At 42.0% G+C, this 22026-nt stretch overlaps 1 protein-coding gene across 8 annotated transcripts in view; it reads right to left on the reverse strand.

The window, feature by feature from the left end:
- frmd4a (FERM domain containing 4A) overlaps nucleotides 1–22026 on the reverse strand; it is a 74863-nt gene that overhangs the window by 5064 nt on the left and 47773 nt on the right. For 6 of the 8 annotated variants that reach the window (XM_005752853.2, XM_005752852.1, XM_005752851.1 and 3 more), the window contains exons 3-20: nucleotides 20788–20882; nucleotides 19048–19140; nucleotides 16063–16147; nucleotides 14077–14133; nucleotides 13352–13374; nucleotides 11692–11775; nucleotides 11518–11583; nucleotides 11032–11089; nucleotides 10704–10790; nucleotides 6082–6158; nucleotides 4991–5132; nucleotides 4704–4845; nucleotides 3078–3211; nucleotides 2842–2964; nucleotides 1212–1443; nucleotides 902–958; nucleotides 568–805; nucleotides 184–342 (exon numbers count right to left, since the gene is read on the reverse strand). In XM_005752853.2, coding sequence (XP_005752910.1) covers nucleotides 184–342; nucleotides 568–805; nucleotides 902–958; nucleotides 1212–1443; nucleotides 2842–2964; nucleotides 3078–3211; nucleotides 4704–4845; nucleotides 4991–5132; nucleotides 6082–6158; nucleotides 10704–10790; nucleotides 11032–11089; nucleotides 11518–11583; nucleotides 11692–11775; nucleotides 13352–13374; nucleotides 14077–14133; nucleotides 16063–16147; nucleotides 19048–19140; nucleotides 20788–20882 — 1952 coding nt within the window. The remainder of the gene's footprint in view (nucleotides 1–183; nucleotides 343–567; nucleotides 806–901; nucleotides 959–1211; nucleotides 1444–2841; nucleotides 2965–3077; nucleotides 3212–4703; nucleotides 4846–4990; nucleotides 5133–6081; nucleotides 6159–10703; nucleotides 10791–11031; nucleotides 11090–11517; nucleotides 11584–11691; nucleotides 11776–13351; nucleotides 13375–14076; nucleotides 14134–16062; nucleotides 16148–19047; nucleotides 19141–20787; nucleotides 20883–22026) is intronic. The other 2 variants (XM_005752848.2, XM_005752849.2) reach the window with 2 other exon arrangements.

The raw sequence follows: 22026 nt of genomic DNA on the forward strand, positions 1-22026 counted from the left end.
GGCTTAAAATCTACTAACTTATTTAACACAGAAACTGCTGTAATTTCTAGTTAAGTAAATGGAAAAATAGAAAGAGCAGCAAAGGAGAGCTAAAGTGAAGAGGTCCAATGGCTTATTTCCAGTTGGGAAACAAGGCTTAGTCAGTTTAACTGCCAGGAAATGATTTAAGGTATATCAACTGACCTGGTGGAATGTACATAGTGCGGGGTCCTGGTCCTCAGGTCCGGAGTTGATGGCATGCTGGACTGAGAATTCCAGTGAGGAAGGCTCCTAATGGGGCTGCTCTGCAGAGAATTACTACCCCCTGCTTCTGCACTGCCCGAACTCGGGAAACGCCTGTGACTAGACAGAAGTTAATAAGTTACATTCAAAATAAATGCAATTATTATCATCAGCATCCACTGACTTTCTACATTTTCTATCTGCAGTTCCTCTCTGCAATTATACTTCTTGCACACACACTCCTCTAACAGTAACTGGAATGAACTACTTGTTGTCTAACTCTGATTAAATATAGCAAGAGATCACATTGCTATATTACAAATTTAAAGACAAACTCACTCATACCTCGAGTGAGATGAGCGTTTCTTGACTTTCTCATAGGGCTCATCCAGTGATGATTCGCTCCACATCTTGGGTTTGATAGGGGATTTGTCATAGTCAGAGCGTGTGTAGTGCAGGTGTCGCAGGCCATCCAGGGACTGCGGTGGAGGGGGGCGACTGTGAGATGGTGGTCTTGGAGGGAGCCCCTTATGAGGTGAAGCTACTGGAGAGAAGGTGGGGGTACCTGTAACTTGAGGATCATCTGAAACAAAGTAGTGATTGGATTAGATTAGACATTATATTATTATTAGGAACAGCACAGCTATCAATGGGAATAAGGCGAGGGACGGAAACTCACCGTCATCCAAGACCAGTGCATCAGACAATGAGCTGTCTTCAGAGCCAATATTGGCTTCTATAGGACATAAAAACAAAAACAAGAGGTTACAAAATCTAAAAGCTTTTGTGTCAGTGTCATTGTTTTCAGATCTTTATTATATCAATAGCAAAAATACTGAAAATGACTAGCCTCGCCATACAATGGGTGGGTTTATATAACAGTACAGATAAGAATATTGCTGTCTGTGGTGGCAATTACAGCAAATTGATATGACATAGATATGAAAGCGATTTGATTTTCCCTAAGTGAACAGGCAGTTTATTGGTACCTTCTATGATAAGCGACGCTCTCTGCGTAGGCTTCTTGCCAGAGCGGACCCGGTACTCATTGATGGAGTTCTCAATTTCCTGGAGCTTCTTCAGTGCATTCAGATAAGAAGTCTTCCTCTGTTTCTTCAGCTTTTTACTGCTTACGTGAGGATCGCTGGCGAGACGCCTGGCTGCCTCGGTAATCTGTGACTGAATGGCAAACTCCCGCTCCAAACGCTCAAGTTCTTCTTCCTGGCAAATACACAAACATGATTGCAAACTTAGAGTAACACAAGCTACTAAGTTACTGGATCCACTCGCAGCTTTTAGCAACAGAAATGTAGGAATGATCCAAAAATAACAAGTTCTAGTTTGCAGACACGGATTCAGAATAACTCTCCCATGCAACGTAGTTCGGTTATACACATACAGAAAGCCTTGCCAGAGAAAACACACTGCGGAAATCATTTATCTGTGCTGCAGCCGTGCATTTTCTCACCACTGGATAATCTCTATTGAGACACTCTGTCCCCAGTAATAACTCCTCTCCATCAATCCGTCCTCTCCTCTTCTACAGCTCTCCTGAGACTTCTCAAATCAAACAGGTGAACCAAGTAAACATATTCTGTTTAATGCACTGTATATATACTGTGTTGCCTGCACAGTAAAATGTATACAGACATACCTCTACTGTTAAAACTCATGAACATGACAAGAAAACAAAGTCCTGTGACACACTGTGTCCATCTAGCACGTAATTCCTTCACTGACATCTGAGCGCGCACACACATGATTTCACTTGTCTCCACAGAGGCAGAACAATGATGTATTCACTTGGGTTGACTTCATAGTGGGCTACCTCATTTCTGAAGAATCCCTCTCACTAACAGTGGCTTTACACTACAGCCGAGCGGCTTCTGTTTCTGTGTGTCTACGAGTTTAAGGTGCTCCGTGTAGATCAAGAAACGCCGTTTGTGCTTGCGATGCACTTTTGTGATATCGTGTCCCTGGATTCTTTTCAAAGCACACAAACCTCTGTGGAACACACCCACATGAATGCCTGCACACATGCAGGAGCACACACAATCCTACTATCACCACTTCCTGTGGTGAGAAACCAGCCGGGCTATATTTAGAAGTTCTGCTGCTCTGGAAAATCTAACCGTGGCACAAAACCGGCAGCGAGACAAAGCTACTTTACAAGATCAAGATGTCTCAGATTGTGGCTTTTCAGGGTTCTCAGTTTTCTTTGTTACTTCAAAATTAAATTCTGATAGAATCGGTTACTTTATTATCATGTGAATCCTCATCCCACTACATTTTGAGAGTAATATGTAGAGTATATTAGCTTCATTTAAATCCTAAGGAAAACCTTGATTTGCTCAGAATAACACAGAGCCCTTAAACAGCACTACTGTTCAGTGCGGCCCATTAACATTACAGCTAGCTTGAGAAGAGATAAACTCACTAAACTAATTAACGCTGACATATTCCAGCTGCTGCATTACACCACTTGGCCAAATACATATACTATTAGGTATTCATTTCAAATGCTGACTCTGCTAAATGAGCTAATGTTTTTATTTGGGGAGTATGAGACTGGAGTGAGAGATAAGGTGCCAGTAAAAGAAATGGAAGTTATGGCCTCACCTCTCCCTTAGGTAGAATTTTCTGCTCATCCAGTTTGAAGGCGGTACCGATCTTCCGTCTCACAGTTGGCGGCTCCTCTCCCGGATCCAGTGGATATTCCTTTGGAAGCTTTCCAGTCAACTCCTGGAAAAATTTAAGGAGAAGGAAGGTAGGAAGTGTGAGGCCATTGAAATGAGATTAGAAAGGATTTACGCTTTTCAAAATATTCACCAATTCAAACAATTATTTTCACTTACCGCCTCCCGTATGCAGATGCTCTTGAGTTCCTCTAGTCTCTGCTTTAGCGTTTCCTCCAGAGCTTCCTGTCTGGCCCTCAGCGCTGCCAGCATGTCCTTCTTAGCCGTCTGGGAGCTGTCCGATTCCTGAGAGCCTGCAAGGTGCAAACAACACGTAAAGTGAAGACAGGAGTCAGAGTACTGTTCTGAGGCAGAATCTGAAGCAGAGGGAGAAATAGCTTGTGCACCTGCAAGTCTTGCAGGATGTTTACAAGGAAGTGAGTGGAACGTTTCGATAAGGAAACTGAGTTTTGCTGGTGTGTTTGTGCAAGTGTGTGAGTGTTTAAAGGAAGGGGCAGTTTAGGACAAAGTCGGTGACGCACATCTCCAAGACCCCGAGGTGGTGCCAGTCTTGTTTGAAAACAACTCATACCCTCCCACTCACACTGTGTTTCTTGCTCTCTCATTGACCCCTTATGTGGGGATGACGGACGGATGGACACGCAAATACTAAAAAGTACTGGTGAAAATGTTTTGTTAGAAATAAACAGCTGTCTATAATTCTTAGATGAACCCAAATTACTTCTGTTTTGGAGGAAAAAAGCCTGCACGTTGAAAGATTTCTGAAGACTTTACAATTTAGATGTATTTCGAAAGCCCCGTTTAGACGTGTCACAGATGTGTCACAGTTCCCGTTCATGCTGTTTGACTAAGATCTACCCTAGTCATCAAGAAATCAACACCGTAGTCACAAAAAGAAGTGACAAGGCAAAGATAGACAAAATGAAGAAACACTGAATGATATGAGGTGCGAACAGAACTACAGAAGAACGCAGAGGAGGATAGAGGAAGGTTAGGAAGCGATATATGAGAAGAGCAAGGGCTAGGTGGAGGTGAAACAGAAGGAAGGAGTAAATCTAATTGAGGTGATCAATGGCGAAATGACAAGCCCAAGCAGACAACGCATACTGAAAGGGAACTGTGTTCTTCCCCGGCAACAGTAATTGACTCAGTAAAGTGTGAAATACTTTAAACAGCTGACCATGTAGTTACGTACATGCTAATCATAGATTATGCTTGGCTGGACTAATGCATGCAACTTAAAGTGATTTATACAGTAGTAGCGAATCAGGTTACAGTACTGGTGTTTCTCATCAATGGAATTGCTGCACTTGATTTCCTGGCATGGAACACATTGTATGTGGCTGTATGGGAGTAAAAGGGCATTTTCCCTCCCAACTCTAATTTTAGCTAGTGTTACAAATCTTCCCGTCAAACTCGTTACTTGTTCAGCACCGATAAGCATTGTTTTAAAGGCCACGCAAAGTTGTTCACTGCCCCTCTGCCCCTCTCATTCTCTCACCCACTAAAATTAGAGGAGTCGGGGGCCTCTGGAGGATGAGTCTGTGTGACATGGGAGTGGTGTTCTATACATACTGAAAGACACTGGGTGTGGTGTGAGCACAGTATATGTTTGAGAACATTCAACACAGAAACGCTGGTCTCTTTCCAGTCACAGCTGTTTCTGTCTCTCCGGTTGTCAGCAGGATTCCTCATCATCAACAGATGCGAGCACAAAGACAAATCTTTGTCGGGGTATTTCCCCCTCGTGGTTATTTTCCTCTGAAGCAGCAAACACGCACTGACCTGAGGAGAGCAGGCTGCCACTGCTGCCACTGATGATCTTGCCCTTGCTGCCCATGTTGGCCAGTTTGGATGTCTTCAGTGTTCCTGTTTCTGTCAGGTCTATGGCAATCTCGCTCAAACTCCTCGCTGCATGGATCTTTGACTGTATGGACGAACATGGACAGGCTGTGTTAACACATCTGTAAACTGTTAACCCACCACTCCTGCTGACCATGCCTTGTAGAATTGTAATTATTTCGTGAGATCTATCGTACGCTTTGACTTAAAACGTCGTGGGAGAGACTGACCTTGCTCTGTTTGCGGTCCAGGTAGAACTGGTGCTGGCTGATGGCCATGGCCCAGATGGACTTGATGAGGGCAGGACAGGCGTACCAGGTATGCACAGCAATGCCGCTGTGACCGAACGTCCTTCTCGTTACCGACGCCCTACAGTAGGAGCGGACACAAAGCCTCCTTATATACACTGAATAAAAAAGATGGCTACATGTTTACAGCAATGAAAACACTCCCACTGGACTGCTCCAGTGACTAGTGCTGCTACTTAGAGAGCGAGCTTCTTTTGAAGCCTGAGGAGAACTGTCCTGATAGAGATACATTTTGCAAAGCCACACACGATGTTTCCCATTGTTTAGTCATCCTTTTTTAAACACACATCTGTAGCTGAGCAACAGACCAGCTCCCTCTAATGACAGCTTCCTTTAAAGAAAACACCGCTGCTCTCTGCTTCACCCTGTCTGTCTCTTTTTCTCCCATTCCCTCTGTCATTGGAATAACACTCCACACATATAGCCATGTTAAATAAACACAAGAGAGGTCACTTCCTCCGCAAAAGAGCTATCGCACAGCCATCTATCCTTCTGTGGTCAACTACCAAGGGTTTTAACATATATGTGTGCATGTTTGTGTGCGCGAGCACTAGAGCGCGTGTATTCTTTGCATGCATGTGGCTGCACGAGCGTGTTAATAATCAACCTTTCAATCCGTGGCGGGCTCCACCAGGACATCCTCAATATCTTGCACTGTTGCCAAGACAAATTTTTCAGCCATTACTCAATTAGATTCTATCTCTCTTTCCGTGTACCGCGCAGTATGGAATCTGAATCTCAACATATTGACTCGGGCCACAGTAGTAATTTACAGTAAAAGCTACTGGAAGGCATTTCTTAACTGATGTAAGACTTTTATGAGTTCCAGATATTAGGCTTGAGACCACAGATCAATTGCAAGAACATTCATCATTAAATTTACTGATTTAAGATCACGATCGTCCAATGAGGACTTCTGGACAAAGAGGACACGAATGCTTGATAATTAAACGGTTTCTTAGAAAAGAACGGCATCAAATCAATCTCAGCTTCAGTTTGTGATATAAATTTACCTCCTGGGGTCATGAACTTCCACCGAAAACTTCTTCTCTCTGAAGTAGAGGTTCTCCAATTGACGCCATTGGAACACCTGAGATTTAGGAAAAACAGAAACTCTTCAGGACTTCTCACAGAAAAAAAACGTGCTTCACATTAAATCCGCGCAGCTTTCAGCCGGGTCTCTTCACTGTATGTTCCAATTTGTTTTGAAAGAAAATGCAATGGGTAAGGAGGAGGAGGGGGGGGGGAATCGGGGCTGAAAAGGAGGAGTTGGTAAGAGAGGAGGACCTAATCTGGAGCTCTATGATCAGGTCCAGACCAGGCAGTCGTGTCCACAGAGGATCCCAGCACTGGATGATCTCACTTTGGAGATCTCACTTTCTTTTTGCCTCCTTTCCGATCCTTTGACAACCATCAGCGCCGCTCTAAAAGAAGCCAAACCCAGCTGGGCAAGCAAAGTTCCCTCTAGACGTACTCCAAAACATATGTGTATCTTAAATCCTCCCAGGCGCAGGGAAGCTGAAAGTTCTGAGGTGGTGGGTGCTCACCATCTGTAAGCATGTGCTTGTGCTGGCGGAGAGAAAGTGTGTAAAGTTAAGTTTCCTCCTCTCCTAGAGCTTTGCTAGGAGCGTTAAAAAGTGAGGGGGTGTTTGTGCCTCCCCTCCTTCTGACCCCTCCTCCCTCCCTGAGGGACTGTGGGCTCTGCTCTGGGCTGCGGTTGTGGTGTGTGTGTGATGAGGGGTCTGGGGCGTGATACGGGGGAAAGAAGCTTTTTGCGGTCCTGCCGATTGAAGTGCCCTTGCTTTGTTTAGTCAGACCTCTCTGCCTGCACACACAGACATTCAATGTCTGAGTGTATTTTGTGCTTGGGAAAGAGCAGAGTGTCGGCTACTTAAGAACAGAAGACAGTCTGCATCTATCAGCTGTAAGAGACACACAGAAACATGAAACGAGTATCAAACAGGAGAACAGAAATAAGGCGAAAACGAAAACGGGAGGGGAAGAGGAGAAAGGGTGTGAAGGGAGGAACAGGTCACAGCCGAGGAATTTTAACAGCTTGGGAAAACAATGGACAGAAGGATGAGAGGGAGAAAAAGGGGGGGGGGGATATTATGAACAAAAAAACCCAAAACAGTCATGCGTGCCTGTGGGTGCACGATGAAAGAAAATCAGTGATCTTATCAAAACTTTTACTGTACTGCACGTTGTCAATGGAGTGTTAAGTGCTAATGTAGCATGCTGCTAAAAATAGCAGGCAGAGTAGAAATGGAACGAGTGACTGTGTGAGTGTTGGCTACATATGGGCCAGAGCTGTGGAGATTAGATAGGTGTTTGCAACTGTTTGTAACTGTGTTCAAGCACGAGACCACTAAAACTGTCCTCACTGTCAGCTGGACAGACTTGCTGCAATTTTGAAAGTGCACTTTGATGTTTGCGGATAAGCTGTACGTGTACGCAGAAGGTATTTGAATCTGTTTGAGCCACCTTATTTACAAAGAGACACAATTATGCCACCCTGAGCTTTAAATTTAGCCATTTTTGCTTTCAAGTATATACCAGATTATGTAAGTACTCTTCTTACATAAACCTATTGTATTAAAAAAGACTTTCTTCTGTTAATATCTTGAATATCTGATAAAAACATGCTGGCAGCTTCTTCCTCGGGAACTCCAGTGAAAGCCGGCGGGTGCTGCTGTTATCAGGCTAAAGGTTCGGCATGTGCGTGTGGATATAAATCCTCTTCGATTTGGCTGTAGAAGCCTTACAGACAATGGCACACTCAGACACAGACAGAGGAAGTGACTGGTCATTATTCATAAACACACGAGGTGCCCGTGTGCACGGAGCCACGTCTGTCTCACAATAATGTTTGCACACAAAAACACACATCCACTGGAGATGAAAGGTCACATCTGATTGAGTGTAAACGCCTTTCTTTGGTGTAGCAGACTCCCAGAGGCCCACTGAAAGAATAGAAAGTTTAAATAGCTTACATTGGTTTAACTATAGTGTAGCCAGGTATTCTTTTCTATAACTGGAACTAGGAGTCCCAAAAACTATTGTTTAACCCTTGGGTGGGGTTCCAGTGCGCACCAGTTGTCACAAAACTTGTTGTTCAATGTTTCGGAAAAAGAACACAAAAACAGATGCTGACAAAGGGTTTTTAACTTAAATATTCTTATTATTTAATCATACTGTTTTTTCCCAGTCTGTGACTAACTCTATCATCTCTGCTTAAGTAAGTCACAAGACACTAATGAAGCATTAGAACAGTGTGTGGGTCCACTGTAAACCCCTGCCATGATGAACTGTTCTAGTGTGTCCGCTTTTAGCATGTGGTAAGACTGGAGGAGGTATTTTAAAACCACTAATAAAAAAAAGTTGAGGGTGTGGTAGGTTGCTTGCATTTAGAAACAACAGGATCTCCCCTTATAAAAACTAACTAATTAAAGAGAACTACTTTTAGTGCACAACTATTGTACACCACAGCGTGAAGCTACTCTCTAATTCATTAGGGTTTTTTGTTCCTGTGTCCAAAGACAACAGCCCCAAAATGTCTCATAATCAGCGTTGCTCCTCCATCTCCCAGATTTACAGTAATGAAAACTTTAACAGTGGTTGCACTGTGAGTCAGTGATTACTGGTATCCATCTGACTTGTGGGCTGACGAATCACCAAATCTGCACTTCCTGCAGTTAAAATAGTGGTGACACTCACTTACTAGCATTCGAATGACCTTCGTCTTTTCTAGAACACATCTCTGGAAAGAAGAAGTGCTAACTCTCTTTTATCATCTGATTATTGAACAAACCTTCACTGTGTTCAGTGGAGTTTAGCTGAATATGTAATGTTTTATTAACCCTTTAATGCCTAGTGTGTAATATGTGAAGACTTCTAAATCATCAGCGAGATTTTTTTCTCTCCCGAAAACCTAAATAACCCAGATTCAGCAAATACGATAGAAATTAAAAGTCATATATAGAAATAAAAATGTGAATAATTTTTTAAACAAATTTGTCAGTTTTTGGTTTCAGCTTGAGTCAAAACATGATAAAGAGGCCCAATCTCACTCATTCTCTGCTCTCAAATGCATGGAAGAAATAAGGGAGGGTGAGTATGAAAGGAGAACAAAGTCAGGGTGTCAGCACCAAAGCTTAATGGACCTTGAGTCACACTGACTGTTGCTATGGCAGCTGAATGCTTGATAAGCTGGCACTTCTCAAAAAGTGGCCCCTGCTTCTGTTTTCTCTGTCCAGACAGAGGTATAGTTTGCTTGTTGTTTGTTTGTTTCTCAGCAAAGGTGCTGAAAAAATACTGGATAGAATGCCATGGAAGCTGGCGAAGAAGAACCAGCTCGGTTTTTAAGCAATAGCGTTATAGCATCAGTCTTAGTAGAGAGCCCTTCTAGTTTTTGATGGGAATTACATCGGACAAATATATACCACTGTTTACCTGCCTGAAAAATTTACAGCAAAGAAAAATGGGAGGGAAGGGAAACCTATATGGAAGGTTTTCACTTCACTTAATTCTACATTCTTTTAAACAGTGTGTAAGGGAAGTCTCCTGATTTAAGACTTCAGGACATGTTTTCCTGATAGGTTTATGGCCTCAATTGTTACTTTTTAGTCTACAAAACCTATATATATATATATATGTATGTATATAAAATTAATGCTACATTGTGATTGAGAAGTTTCTGCTGAATGTATGTTCCAAAAAAGGTGGTAACAACCAAAATGCTCAACTCAGAACTTCTAAATATAAATCCATAAACACACGGATAGTGTCAAATCGGTTACTTCATATATAAATACCAGTCCATTCATGCTGCACAACTTAACTTTAATTTACAGTGTAAGCCTGTGCTTTATATCAAAAAAGTACATGGTTTGCAACCAATCCGGAGTTTTCTCAGAATGACCTGGTGATGTGAGATACACAGACTCCTTTTTTTCATCACCATGGTTACTTAACACCAAGGAAACCACTAGATTTAGCACACTTGAATGAGACATAATTTCAGGCTTGGTGACTGGAATGCACTAATTATGACACACTCAAAACACGTTAGTGGCAAACAGGAAAGCATTTGGGCGACAGGAAGCATTCGTCGGGATGGTGAGTTCAGTGTTCAGTCCATTTCCTGTCTCTGAGAGTGTGCATCTGTTTGTGTATGAGTAAGGGTCTTAGTGGGCAATCAGTGTGCAAGGACGCTGTTAACACAAATAACATCTTTCGAGACAAAGGTGAACGGCAGAGATCAAGGCTTGAAACCAGTCTGGAAGTCAAAGGTGAGGTAAGAATTGTTTTTGCAGATAACCCACACAGTGAAATGACTGGGAGGAGGCAGAAATAAATTAAGGACAGGATGCAAAACATTCTAAGACTGAACATCTCCAGATAGTAATAATTATACAACATTGTTAGTGCTCTTTGCAAACACAATACATTTGATGACTGAATGGAACAATAGGCGATAGGAACTGTAAAAAAAGAAAGACAGAGAGCTTTCCGTATAAAGCAACATGTTCCCTAAATAAATTCTCTTCTTGGGGTGAAATAAACCGAATTTAAAAAGTGAAGGAGGAACAGTTTAGTTTGTGCGGTAGATAGATCAGGAAGAGCATTATCTCACCTTCCTGGGCTTAACTTTGTCCTGGTAATCATACTGAAAGATGCCTTTATAGCTCAGACCCAACCACCATGGGATCCCCTGCTTGTCCTGTAACACAACAAAAATAACTCAGGAACGGCTGTGCATCTGTGCAAGACTCAAAGGGGAAGAAAGGGAAAGTTAAAGAGAGGTAGAAAAAACTGCACAAATGGAACAGTAAAAATTTAAGTTCCATCATGTGTGCAAAAATCCCAACTGGGTGATTAGAGATCCAAAGTGAACAAAAAATGTGTGTGGTGTGCGGTGCATGTGTGAGAAAAAAAGAAACGGCAGAGCAGTAAAACTGTACCTTTACAGAATAGTAATGCACTCCATATGTGGGTAGAGACTCTACAATGCTCATATAACTGTGAGGAGCAGAAAGAGAGACATGTAAGGGTTACAGAGAAGACAGCTTTCAATATGCTGGACCAACATAACTAAAAGCATAAGCCCCCTTCACACAAAGCCCCTGTTCAAGGCAGAGTGGTTGTGTCTTTATTCCCCCTCACACGTCTAAGTGAACGGTACTGTACAAAGACAGAACTGGGGGGAATTGTTATTGTGCTTTTAAGCCCTCAGCAGAGGTAGTCACAGAGCCGATTCAACATCTGCGTGAAGGGTAGAGCTGGCATGGCCATGCCACACTAAACCCCAGTGCAGTTGTGTGAAACACATAATGCTTTTACTGGAGTCACAAACTGGGGTGACACTACACCAGCCAAAATGTGGGGGATTTCTTAGAGGCGTTACCACCTTATCTCTGTGTGAATACATAAGACATTTACACACTTACTTAACGATTGCCTGCCCTCTACTCTGCCCGCTGAGCTTCTTGTAATGCTCTATGACCCGATCTTCACTGTAGGGGGGTGGGATAAAGAGAAAAGAGGAAAATATCAGCAAGACGATAAACAACATGTGAACTTATAAAACGTTTGGTGGGTTTTTCTGGGTAAAAGTGTCTCACCAGTAAGCCAGTGACGGGTGCTCCTTTAGGGCCTGGGTGGGTAGAGCAGGCAGCTTTTTCAGGTCAGACCTAGTTGCATCGTTACTGTGAAAGAAAAAGAGCAGACTTGATCAGCGACACTTATTCTCAACAGTTTCACACAAACCTGGAAGATATCAATCAACTGTAGAAAGGGGACAACTTAAAAAAAGTTGTAAATTAAATATTAAAAAAAGGATTTTCTCCAAGTCTTAAAATGAACTTTAGAACATTTTGGAAGAAGGGACATTTGGTTAAGAGACAGGAGTAAATGTCCACGGTCTAAATGCTTCTGTGGTCTGTCTGAACAGCTGCGGAGAGTAGACACTGACAGCTGGAAGCAGAAGAAAGAAAAGAGCGACAGAAGCTGAGACACAAAGATAAAATAAAGAAAGATAAAAGGCGATACAAAAAAACAAAACAAAACAGGAATGGGACAGGAAAAGATTAAGACTGAGAAAGACTAAATGAGACCGGGAAGCATACAGACAGCTAAAGTAACTTGGCCCCAGATTCAGTTTTCAGACCTCCAGCGGCAGGAGGTCTTAATACCCAACTCTAATCCCCCAGCCTCTCTCCGGCCTCTGCCTAGGCCTCAGAAGATTGGGGAAAGCCCTGGGAACATGACAACCTATGAGCTAAAGCCCTGGCAGAGATCCATCCACCCTGCCCGTCTGTTCCTTAATGTGTGAACACAGCTGTGCGTCTGCATTGACTGATACTCACTATGTAGCTATTTATTAAGTGTACCGGTTGGGTGGACAACTTTGGGATACATGATAACAATCTGAAGTGCAAGCTGTGCAGAAAAACATCCAAAAAAATAGTGTTTTGTTCCAATCTTTTTCTTTAAACTGTTAAATGCAGAGAGAAATGAAGCGCTGTTTTACTAAGATTCAATTAAGATTACTGAAACGTAGTCAGATTAACATAAGCCGCACTGAAAATCAGTCAATTTACTGAATTCTTTGGGAACAATATGATATGCATTTAACAAAGGAAATCAGGTGTTTGGTTTGAAAACTGTATTTTAGGAGGAGACGTAAAACTAAAGTTATGATGAGAAATGCAAAGGGCAGGAACTATGAGCTTTTAGAAAAAAAAGATTTATGTATATGCGTGGGAAGAAAAAGGGTAGGAATGTGAAGTAATGTCTCCAGAGTGTGTCACATTCCATCCCTATTGTGTTTATTTACTCCTTTCACTGGTTGAAATGAGGTCAAAGGTGATTGCTGTAGTAGTATGTTTTTCATGCTACAATAAAGGGATGAGGAATCACATACATTTAAGCCAACATCACACAGATGAATATCAGAAGGGCCACATGAGGTCCCCAGCTCACATAAAACTTGCACATAAATTAGTATTTTTTCCCCTAATAAGTCAAAAATGAAAATATAACCCAGCAGAAAAGAGAAAATCCGAACGGCTCAAAACTGGTAGGAGAAAAATAAGAAAGTGAGGTAAATCAAATTAAAGGCACAGATATAGGTGATCAAGAGGGGAGCAAAGGACCACATCCAGTCCTTGAAAATGTCAAGATACTTTGTTAGCCGTTAGCATATTTAGTTTTTAGTGGCTTTGTTGCTTTTAACAACCTCAAAAAGGACATAATAGCTATGATGACTATGAGTATACATACCTAGTGAAATCACCTTTAGCCTCCTGTGAAAGAGAAAAAAGGGGAAAAGGAGGTCAAAGATGATAGGACAATTTATACAGGTGGATATGTGAGCACTAAACAGTGGCCATAAAATGTGCTTTTAAGTTTTTTTATGCTGGAATCAAGGAGAAACATTAAACGACCATCTGGAACGAAACTTCTGAAGAGTTACGGAGCAGATACCTGACACTGTGTGTCTGCACCTGCACACGGAGGCCGAAAATACGCACCCACATTACTCAGCCTAGTTTATGTGTAACATGACCTTGCGAACCACGGTTAATTGACTTACCTACTCCGAGAAAGGGACAGGAAAGAGAAAGGGCTGGAGTCGAGGAGGATTTGTGAAGCGTAAGTGCTTCTCTGTGACAACAGCTATTCCTGTCCACCATTTATCTGGTAGACCAAAATTTGTGTTACCAAAGTCAACTGAGGTTTTTAGGATTTGAAACCTCCCAGCGTTACTGCAGATTAACGTCAAATTGATAGCTACATTAGATAATGAGAGTTTAATCGCTCACAATTATTACTGCAGTAGATAATGTGAGTTTAATCATCGTCAATTAGGATCAAAGGCTTGTGGAGATAGTTTGGAGGAAAACTTCAAACGGTTTCAGAAAAGAACAGCCCCTGGAATAACTTGTGGTACACACACCGACACACAAACAAATATACAACACACACACACACACACACAAGCTTACTTGGAGAATGTAGGAAGCCAATTCGAAGACAACCTCACTGTCTACTTCAATTAGCTCCTGCAAAAAGGGGAGAAAAGGAGTGAGCAAAGGCCATTGGAGACATTCACAAATAAATAAAACACACTTTGATCCCTGTGGGGGTAAAAAGTGGACATTCCTGAAATGATCACTCATTTCATCAGTCGAGATAAGATGATATTTCCTTTCACTTAGATGCCAATAACCCTTCTTTTTTTCATGATGTCTTCATGCAGAAAGAGATCAAAGATTAGAGACAAAGTGGAGGGGTTTGGGAGAGGGGGTTGAGGGGTTGAGGGTGAGCATGGATGCTCTGGTTTTTGATTACTGAGAACATTTACCAGTGTGTGTTTTAAATGCATTACTAGGGACGCACTGATCTACAGGTATCTGCCAATATCAAACCCCGTTGACTGATATTGTCCTAAGATGGCATTTACCAATGTCAGTGGTCATGGGTATTAGCATTACATATTGCTATACCAACTCAGAATTTAACCATGGATGCATGCATGTTTACTACTGTTATATAACACGTAGATGAAGAGATAAGCAACAAGCAGGGAGAACAGACAGAGACAGACATGCAAACACTGGTACAAACATTTGTGATTTAGTGACATGTGGTGCGTTCCTGTGAAAAATTTGCCAAATACTTACTTTGGGAGTAAACATATATATGACATGATATGTGTACATTAACAGAGAGGATTAGTGGGCAGTGAGTAGTGGGTCACCTATCCCAGGAATGTGCCCTTTACAATTCACCTCTTAATTTGATGGAGGATCAAACAGCCAGGATGAAACACTAGACAGAACAAACCTAACGTGGGTGTACCACCCAGTGAGGCTGCAAATCAGCACACACTGTGTGTGTTTGTACTGTTTTTTCACAGCACAGCAGAAACTACAAGAATAGTGACTGCAGGAAGCACATTTATATCTTTCTATCTGCTACGCTGTGCTGTTTCTCTTTCTTTTTTGCTTTCCTACACTGGTATTTAGCTAATATGAGTTGTAATAAATGAGCAGATAAAAATTGGTATCTTGATGAAGACGCTTTAACATGTTTACTAGCTGGACTGAGCATGAATCCTTCCCTTTGTGGGACTTTGCCAGCCTTTTTAACCATCCTGAAATATTGCAACTGCCGATATTTGAATGTCTTGCTACATACAAGACATTTTAGCACAAAGAAAATAAGTCTTTAGACACTCTCACAGTTTTCTACAAGGCTTTATTAGAACATTTCAGCTCAGTTATTTACAGTTTCAGGCTGCACACGCCCTCTCCTGGAAAAATTACATAACTGTTAGATACTGGTGTCTATAAATGTGCTGTATGCTGACCAAACTATAACTAGATGCCCCTGCTTGAATTTTAACCAGTTAAGTGAAGTGGATAGCCTCTCCTTACTCTAAAAAAATGTACCATATTAACTGAGTGGTAAAATAATTCCAAAATCTTTCCTCCTTTAAATTGTCTCTTTAAGCGACTTTCTGGAAGTATGTATTCCAATGCATAATTTAAATTGCTATTTAAACAGCCAAAGTAATTGTGGCGTAGCGCTGACAGATGGCAATGAAAATCATTTGCTAGTTGCTGAAATGTGGAGCAGCGCATGACATGACGGGTAACAGATGATGCACATGGTTCACATTTTCTGCTTCAGCAAATCAGCACGCAGGACCGAGGTCCAAGCTTTCCTCTTGTGGCATCTCTTCATTTAGAAAGAAAAATGGGCTAAGGAAGTGGCACGCAACATGAAGCCCAGCACTCTATGCAATTTCACCATAAAATGTAACCACTGAAAGCCAAAAATGATTTAAGGCCAGAAGAAAAAACTTGGCTTTAAATGCAATTTCACAGAGGATTCATATCATTCATATAGCATGTAAAGATAAACCAAAGGAGAAGGAGATGAAACCAGCAGTACTTGAAATGCATAAAAAAAAACTAGCTATTTACCTTGTATATGATGGACTTTGCATTAAGAAAGAACAGTTCAATGGTGGCGTTATCCTTCAGGTAGGATATACTCTCTATGTAGAACCTGAAAACACAGAAGAAAATATAAACACTCCTGCAGCTTCAAAGTAAGCAAGGGTGTTCATTGACCTTCAGGAAACAGAAAGAAGATACATGAAGGAGTGTTTTTTTGTGTTTGCTTCAAAAACAGAAGCTAGCATGCAGGAAAGCTATGAAAACGAAACTGTGCAGATGTGACTGAAAGGTTGCAGTGGTGAAAGTGACCAGATGGGGGCGCACCATACCAAAGGCTGATCACTTATGCCAAAATCCTTTCCCTTCCCCTTACACCACATCGCCACAGTGGCTGGCAGTGATTCATTATCAGTTTGCGAGTGTGTGCACATTCCTCAATGTGAATATGCACGCACACACACGCAGATTGAATGTGCACATGATGCACTTCGCTGTGCATCATCAGCAGTGTGCAGTGATCACACGCGCTCGCACACAAACACAGAGTACTACCACACACAGAGATGCTGTCACTTTCTGGAGAGAGAAACACAGTAACCCACTTCTGGCAGAGCGGTGAGCAGGGAACTAACACAATAATGCAGTTTAAATTTAGCTCATGAATGCATGCAAAGCCAGAGGGAAGCTGGAATGGTGCACCAGGAAGCTACTCGTTGTTATCTCCTCTCTGGTGAAAACACACATCAAAAAGATTCCATATAGCTCAGCTGCTCTAAAGTGTCACCTGACATCTTCTTCAGAGATGGTAAATCGTTTGCTGTTAATCGTGTCTTTAAACCTAAGCTAAGTTTTACAAACCAAACCACTTCATTCACCCACTGGTACATCACTGGTGGTAAAGCTTGTCATACACAGATGTGAATGAGCTGGGAGTCAAACAGGGAATTGGTGCGATTAGCGGATAAATAGCTTAAAACCCCCATCTGGTGTGCATAAAAGAGTTCACTTGACTTGATATAGCTCTGTGAACAATGCGATCAGCAAACATGTCCTTATGAATATAAATCGGAAATGCGCGTGTTGATTTCAGTGCATATGGGTCTATATAGGCATCGAGTGAGAGGGATTGCAGGCAGATCAATAATCGGGGGTGTGGGGGGGGCTTAATTCGCGTTACCCATTGAGCTGCAAGAGAGAATGAGAGGTGCTTGTCAATATTCAGTGTGAACATTTAATTAAAGCAGCACGGTTGATGAGACATGCCCACACTGCCAGCACAGCAGCAAGCATGCAAAAAAAGCACCCACTGAATCAGCAGGAGGTGGGCATCTGCCTAGCACTTATTGGGAACGCACGCATCACACAAATACCTCATGAGAATGCAGAAACGTGACATACAGAGAGAAACACGCACCCACACATAAACACACATCATACTTCATATTAGACAAACACACCCCCGCGCATAAACAAACCTTATATTGTGCTTATTAAAAACAATATGCTCAGATTGATAACAGATTCAGGCCTGGCATTTGGGCTGATTGTTGTTCCACTGCAGTCCACAGTCTGGATCTGAATGTGTGCACGTGTAAGGATGTGTTGAGAGCGGGTGTATTCAGTACTGTGACATTTAGAGAGATTAAGGTTAGAGATTAGACGGAACTGTGATGATGAAGAAGGGGGATGAAGCCTCAATGAGGTGTCAGAGTTCACAGTGTCATCGCACTACCATCACATCCTCAAACACCCATTAGTCTGTGTAAATACACACACAGTGACCCTGCACCCCACACAGCTAACCACCAACACTACCACTACAGCTTGTATATGCAGGCTCCTGGGAACAACAGGACCGTTAGTTAACGCAGGTATAAACACAATTAAGATGTTCTGACTGTATTGCTGTGGCATTGTGCGATGACGCCACTAAGCAGGATACAGCCAGCGCGCTAAGAATATGCTTTTTCTAAACAGCTCATTTATATCGTGTCTCATGACTTGAGCCACGATATAAATGCCACCATGAAAATGACTCACTGACATTTTGTCCATGCGCATCACTTCGCTTTACACTATTAAACGTTTTATAGCAATGTTGTGCTGGAGAATTATACGGTCCTAGCATTTATATCGATGTAACTCTGACGCAGCTCGTGCACAAACCTGAGCAGTGCAAAGAAAAAAACAGGACAATTCAAAATAAAGCCTTCGTATTTTTCCAATTTTATTTCAGAGGAACCTGTATGTGCATAGGAATGTGTGTTTTTTCATGTCACGTGGATTGCTTTTTTTTTTTTACAAGCCTATAAAATATATAACACCACTAAATGCAATCATAAACAGCTATATGCTGAATTTTGGTCATGCCTGTGTGTGTATTGCAATTCTTCTGTCCTACAGGAGGGTCGGTGGAAAGAAAACGAGTGAACTGTGGTGCAGTTTTATAATCCTGTCACAGTTGGTCAAAAGAAGCATTTTGTTTTTACCAAAGAGATGACTACAGTTAAGCAACAGCAAGAACGTCATGGTGGGCTTATACAAAACAAGGATAATGACTGTGCTGTTCAGTGTTCCACTGAAAAAGGACCTTTTATAAATGAGTTTGCGAGTGTTTTTTGTCAAACAGCTTCAACATAAAGATGCACAGTGCTGATTTCTCCACCTCCCCAAACCCTACCCTTATAGGAAAAAGGTTTCTGGTATTTTGTTTGTTTGTTTGTTTCGAGTACAGTCGCCATGAATCCGATGCTATCTGCATGCAGTGCATTCTGATGAAGTATGAGAGGCTTGCCATTGGCTGAGAGGCCCTGTGGTGGGAAGTAAACACTGTGATCAGAACAATTTCACAGGGGCTTTTCATAACTAATCGTATTAATCTCTTCCTATTATGGCATGAATGTGTGAGTATACTCAAGAACGTACAGACTTCTTTCTTTCGTTCCCACATACATCTGCAATCAGACAATGATTGGTGTGAGGGCACTAACTTGCAGAAGAAAGACTCACCTGACACAGAAGTAGAGGACAATGGGACCAGACTTCTTGGGGAATTCATGTTCTAATACCCTGCGGTCCAGCTGCAGCCAACTAAAATGGCCCCTGATGGGGAAGAACAACCATACAATCAACACTATAATTCAGAGATGTCTTAATATCAAACTAGGGTACACAAAGGTTCATCTCATGAAACAGAACACTTTCTACTTAAGCCATCCCATTTATCTTTTTTGTCACACTTTGCTTGCCTCTGTCCCCCTCCTCTTCTCTTCCCTCCCCTCTCGTTTCTCTCTCTTTGTTTCCAACAGAGAGAAAAACCGCACAGACAGCTTGTCACCCTGGTTACCCTGCATGGTCTCCTGAGCAACTGAGCAACATCTCTCTCAAACTCTCCCTTCTTCTGTTTCTTGTCTCTCAATCTCTTGGCCTCCTGTCCCCAACACGCAGCCTCTTTGACCAGTGAGCGGTCAGAGCTCAGGCGTCTCCTCTCCCCAGGCAAAAGCAACAAATCTACACATCACAGAATTAAGACTCTATAGTGGACAATGCTTCGCTGGACAGACACTGGCAGTAGTCGCTACCATGTAAATACCAAAGAGCAGAGGCCAGTCTTGCTTGACATCAGTGGATGCACGAGATAAAACAAAAACAGAAAGGCAAAACGGCCATGGCGATGTTTGCCTGCATGTAAATCGCTGGCATCACTATCATGCCGTGGCGTTTCTGCCTTTCTAGGTCAGAAAACCCAACAAAGCTAATTTGAATGTCATGTTTGCATTTCAAGCACAGCTCTCATGGCAAGCCTACTGGCAAACACAGACTTGTGATCTTTGCTAGTCCAGAGAAAGATAACCACCCACATCACTTCACTTCACGGTTAAATGTGATCTTCACAGATCTTCATTCTTTGCTTTACCGACAATGATAAAGACAGTTGCTGACAAAACAAATCTGTTTTTTTTTTGTTTTTTAAATCACTGAACAACAAGAAAAAGACAAATTAGACATGTAAGCTAAATTTGATTTTTCTTTTCAATTTCATAGTTAATTAAGCCTTAACAGGAAAAGTGCTCTGGGAATTCCTCAAGAGAAAACCAATTCAAAACCAAATGCCACATTATTAAAGTGGTGCTTTTGTACACTGTGCTACAACTTAAGTTAATCTATGAGTATATATTTTACATTTAGTCCACCATTATCAGTTTTGTTCACTAGTGCTACAAAGTCCAATTAGTGGGCACACAGAGTAAAATATAAACGGTTGTTGTGGAACAGTAGCCATGTGGAAAAAGATTTTAAATTATACCTCAAAACTGAACGCAATCAAATGTAATTAGAAACCATACCTGCTACTACTCATTATCCTTGACACTAACTCTATAGCATTTATTTAAGGCTTTCTATCTTTGTCATTGGCATCTACAAACACACTGTCCACGACATCAGTGTCCATGACACTGGCTTCAGCCAACCATGAAATCAGAAGCCATGTTCACGTGCACTCCCCTCTGATATCCTTGTTGCTTTGCCTATGTGCACAACAAACAGCACCTGAACTTTGATACTAAATTTGCCTATGATTACACTACTGCTGACCCACATGTTGCTTTAATAACTTTACTGCTACCAACTGTGTATCAGATCTGATGCTGGTGTCATTTACAGTGATCTCATGTTACAGCACTGAAAAAATCCAAACAATTAAGTTAAATTAAAGACTGAGTGACATAATATTTTATTTTAACTTACGTTTCATCAGTGTATGCAATTCCAAAGTACTCCTTCTCCTTTAGGTTGAAGTGAGAGGCCACAAGGTCCAGCAGGTCTTTAGCCATCAGCTTGGGCTGCAGGAAGGAAGATATACGAGTTTGGATTAGGCTAAGGTTGTTTTAATCAACTGTCATGTGTGTGTGTGAAGTGGTTTGCCACACTGTAGTTTAATTGGAAAAGTAGATGTAGTAAAACTTTATGCTAATGTATTATATCGGCTGTTGAGTTACCGCAATGACTAAGCATTTTGACAAACACCAGGGAGGAGAGGGAAAGGGCCAGAGTGGAGGAGATAAATGAGAGTGAGAGAGCAAGAAAAAGATGGATGGAGTGCGTGGATGTTGCTGACAGTGCAGGTACCCTTCCCCTCCCCTCTCCTTCCTGACCCACACCTCCACTGCAGAGTCACGGCTATGGGCTGAACCACTGTATTGCAGAGAGATGCTAGCACAAGAGCTATATAGCATGCAGATCACCTTAAAGCAAAGCAAGAGTCCAGGGAATGCTGCCATATGCTGCTGGTTTGTCACATCCTGAATAAAAGTGCACCAGTAACTGAGGTTAACCATGGGTGTGCCTCGCTGCCTACATTTACGCGCACAAACACACATGCATACACACTCATCTGCATGCAGCAACAAGACTGTGTTATACAGGCCACTCCCAGCATACAGAAGGAGCACATGAGTTTGTACTGTCTAGGAGAGGAGGGCATGAGGAATACATATTGTCTGAAACCATTTTTCTACACGTGCCCACACACACAACAGCGACATTGTAGTGCCATAGTATCCACACTCTTAAGAGCCTCTTCCTAATGTCCTATAGTATCTACTCACTGCATAGCTACAACTTCAGTGTCATAAGCTACTGAGAGCTATTTAAAGGGAAGGAGGTGATGTCATGCAGACACACACACACACACACACTACCACATCTTCACTGACCTAGATCCCATATAATCACGATGCCTACAGTGATCCTGCTACACATAAAGGCTCAGGAGAGATCAGAATTGAAAGAGAGAGCTGAAGGTGAAGTTACCGCATAAGTTGATTCAACCCTATATTCACAGATGTAAACATTTCTATTTAAATGTCTCGTTAAGAGTAAAATTTCCAAATACATATTTACAGAGAGAACAATTGCAAATTTAGCAAAGATAAGATCGGGAATGTCTCTGAATATTTTTTTTGTTCTGCGGCTGTATGTTTACAT

This window comes from Pundamilia nyererei, unplaced genomic scaffold, assembly GCF_000239375.1.
Source record: "Pundamilia nyererei isolate P.nyererei 1_Seehausen unplaced genomic scaffold, PunNye1.0 scaffold00386, whole genome shotgun sequence".
NCBI lineage: Eukaryota > Metazoa > Chordata > Actinopteri > Cichliformes > Cichlidae > Pundamilia > Pundamilia nyererei.